The following is a 3,149-nucleotide window of genomic DNA, read 5'->3' on the forward strand; positions in this document are numbered from 1 at the left end:
AACTATGAAATAACACATAAGGAATCATGTAGTAACCAAAAGTGTTAAACAAATCAAAATATTTGTTATATTCTTCAAGGTAACAACCCTTTGCCTTGATGACAGCTTTGCACACTCTTGGCAAAGCATGCCATTCCATGAGCACAGCATTTATTTTTCAACTTGAATCAAGGATCCCAATCAGTCCTCCATGACAACAAAATCATAAACAGTAGGGCTGGCTAATAAATCCTTTGTTTTGGGGGCATGCTCAGGTGAAACAATTTGGCTAATCTATACTTCTATATTTCCAAATCCTATTCTTGAAGATCAAGGGGTATAACATTTATTGGAATGACTGGAATTCTGATAGACTTTGGTTTTTAATGTAAAGATATAATTTTATCTTATTATATGTAGTAGAAAGCGATGGGTTAGAAGAAGCCTACATAACCAACCCATCAAGTAAAATGTAACATCCATATATGGCCAGCTATGTAAACTTTAACATTGATTTATCCTGCAACAGATGTAGTTCAATTGGTAACATTGTCTTCTTCTAATGCCTCTCAAGGGGAAAGTGATCTAAAAGTAACAATCTGATTACGTTACTGATTACAATGACAGGTAAAGTGTAACTAACGGATTACATTTAGAAAGTAGCCTACCCAACCCTGTCTACTAGTGATGTAATCCTTCCCTCAAATGAGCATACGTGCACATCCCATTAAGAATGCTGGGGAGATTATCCTTTTCATGGGTCAGACCCAAGTGCCAGGGCAAAGTTGCTTCCCAACAAGAAGTGACACTTCAATATAAGATTATAGGTCGCTCTTTGTCAATATGAAATAGATAAGCCTAGTAGTTACCTCTAGTCTTGAATACAAACAAACTTGATTTTTGATTCTCTGCTAACTCCAGTTTTTACAGACAGGGCCAGACAAGCACTGTCTGTGAAACAGCTGCCCCATGCTTGGCTCAGCACATGCTCTGCGTGCGATTTCAATTTCAGTATGGAAAAAGGAGGGCCTTGTTTTGATTGGGAAAATGTTTCTTTGAGAGAGACATGTTGGTTTAGAATTTTTTGGACCGGGATAAATCAGTTTTTATGTGTCAGACAACTCGCACAGTGATCTGTTCCCCAGCATGAGCAACTGGATACCAGTCCTCAAGGAACTCGGAAGCGTGAGCTGTGACCGGACTTCACCCACACAGAACATTGGTCTTTAATGACAACACTTTACCACAGCACAATAAATGCACCCTGGCTGTGCGGTCACTGATTACAGGCAGACAAACAAAACTGGATTATAAATAACTGACCCAACTGGTATATTTAAACAAAGCCAATCAATTCATTTTCATTGGGAAGAGAAGGGTGATTATCAAAGGGCTCAGATCACTGTGGACATATGCTGAACAGATGCAAATGTGGTATCAGTCACAGACAGGGATGGCTGACATCTGTGGTTAATAACATCCATTGTTTCTTGATTGGATTGGGAGGTTTCTCAAAAGACTAAAAGAAAATGCAAAGACATCAAGGCAATTCTGTAAAGCAAAGCAGTTGATCTTCATTCTTACTGGTAAATGTGCAGTTTAGTTGTCAAACTCGTTCCACAAAGCAGTATTGAAAGTGTGTTCATTGACTATATGATTGCAATACAACATGAAGACAAATGTCACAAACCACAGTTATATATTATTCTTTGTGGCTTTGATAGCTGATGACAGCTGCTGTATCTTCAACAGTTGTTGGTCAAACAGATCATGCCAGCATTCTTTCAAAGCTGCATATTACAGTGCCTCCTTGTTGACAATTCTGAAAGAGAACACTGCTGTAGGTGTAGAGCTGTGAAATGCTGTACAATTCCTACTTTTCCCACCATTTGAGAACCAAGATGACAAATGCAAAAAGTCAACCATTCATGATGCCTCATAACAGCAATGGATCTGAACTTATTTTAGCATCAAATCAGGGTGGACATTTTATTTTCAAAATTGTTTATCATTACACAGCTATGGGAAGGAGAAGCAATTACAATTAAAAAAGAAGTGTCATGTTTTACAATAAACTGTCAAAATCAGTCTGTACATCTAAGAAATGCAAAAAATAAACTTGCACAAGTCAAAATAACTGAACCAAGGGTAAACAAAACTATAAAAAAACTAAACGTTTAACTACGAGTTGAATGAAACTGCACCAGAGTATTTCAAAAGCAGTTCTATAACCATTAATAAAAACGGAATCATAAATTAATTTCATTTTAAAAATCAAATCCTGCACTAAATGGAAAATTCAAATTGCTGTCTCAGTAAGGTCGGTCTCTGCGTTCCTGGCGATGGTCCCTATGAGAGGAAAAGCAGTAATTTAGTGTCCAACAAACATAGTAAGTAATACATTAGTATGATGAAAGCAGTCCAACATGTTCCTTTACCTCATATCCATCTTGCCTGGGGGCCCCCCCATTCCTCCTCTGCCCATTCCTCTTCCTCGGTCCATAGGCGGTCCTCCCCTGCTAGACCCTCGGAATCCCCCTCGGTCCATTCCACCACGTCCCCTGAATCCACCGCCACGGTCACCTCCCCATCCTCCACGGAAGCCGCCAGGACCACCGGGCCCTCCTGGTCCGCCACGGTCCATCCCTCTGCCCCCACGCATCCCCATGCCACCTCGGCCTCGCTCACCACCTGAACAAAACCACACAAGGCCCAGTTCAGCTTGCCACCACAGACTATTGTAGACATACATTGTATGCTACACAGTGTAGATATAATTTGGGCTGCTGGTAATGATAGTACCAGGAAATTCCAAACGTCCAAAGGCTGAACTTCATATCATGGAGTACTTCACAGGGAGGGAAATATGACTACTAAACATAAGTGGCACTCCAAGTGAACAAGCCCTCCAATGCCAAAGCGTTTCATTACAGTGAGCCGACTGCTGCACATGGATGATTTCATGTTTCCCCAGAGTTGACACTAATCAAGTACAACCGCTAAACATGGACCACGAAGTCAAGGTGATTGCCAAATCAAACCGGTTTGTTTACATTTCAAGCATTAAGATATATGAAATAGGAAGGTAAATCAGCCCGTGTTGCTCAAATAACACTTATAATGATTCCCGTCTAGAGTTATGAATCAGGCCCTGACAATAGCGCTGCTGT

At 40.5% G+C, this 3,149-nt stretch overlaps 1 protein-coding gene across 3 annotated transcripts in view; it reads right to left on the reverse strand.

Annotated features, from left to right (window-relative positions):
- Window positions 1–1,954: 1,954 nt before the first annotated feature.
- Window positions 1,955–3,149, reverse strand: part of LOC111974334 (RNA-binding protein EWS) — a 17,955-nt gene continuing 16,760 nt past the window's right edge. For all 3 annotated transcript variants that reach the window (XM_070447051.1, XM_070447052.1, XM_024002064.2), the window contains 2 exons: window positions 2,418–2,670; window positions 1,955–2,328 (listed from right to left, as the gene is read on the reverse strand). In XM_070447051.1, coding sequence (XP_070303152.1) covers window positions 2,292–2,328; window positions 2,418–2,670 — 290 coding nt within the window. In that variant the 3' untranslated portion in view covers window positions 1,955–2,291. The remainder of the gene's footprint in view (window positions 2,329–2,417; window positions 2,671–3,149) is intronic.

Source organism: Salvelinus sp. IW2-2015, linkage group LG15 (genome assembly GCF_002910315.2).
Source record: "Salvelinus sp. IW2-2015 linkage group LG15, ASM291031v2, whole genome shotgun sequence".
In the NCBI taxonomy this organism is placed as follows: Eukaryota; Metazoa; Chordata; class Actinopteri; order Salmoniformes; family Salmonidae; genus Salvelinus; species Salvelinus sp. IW2-2015.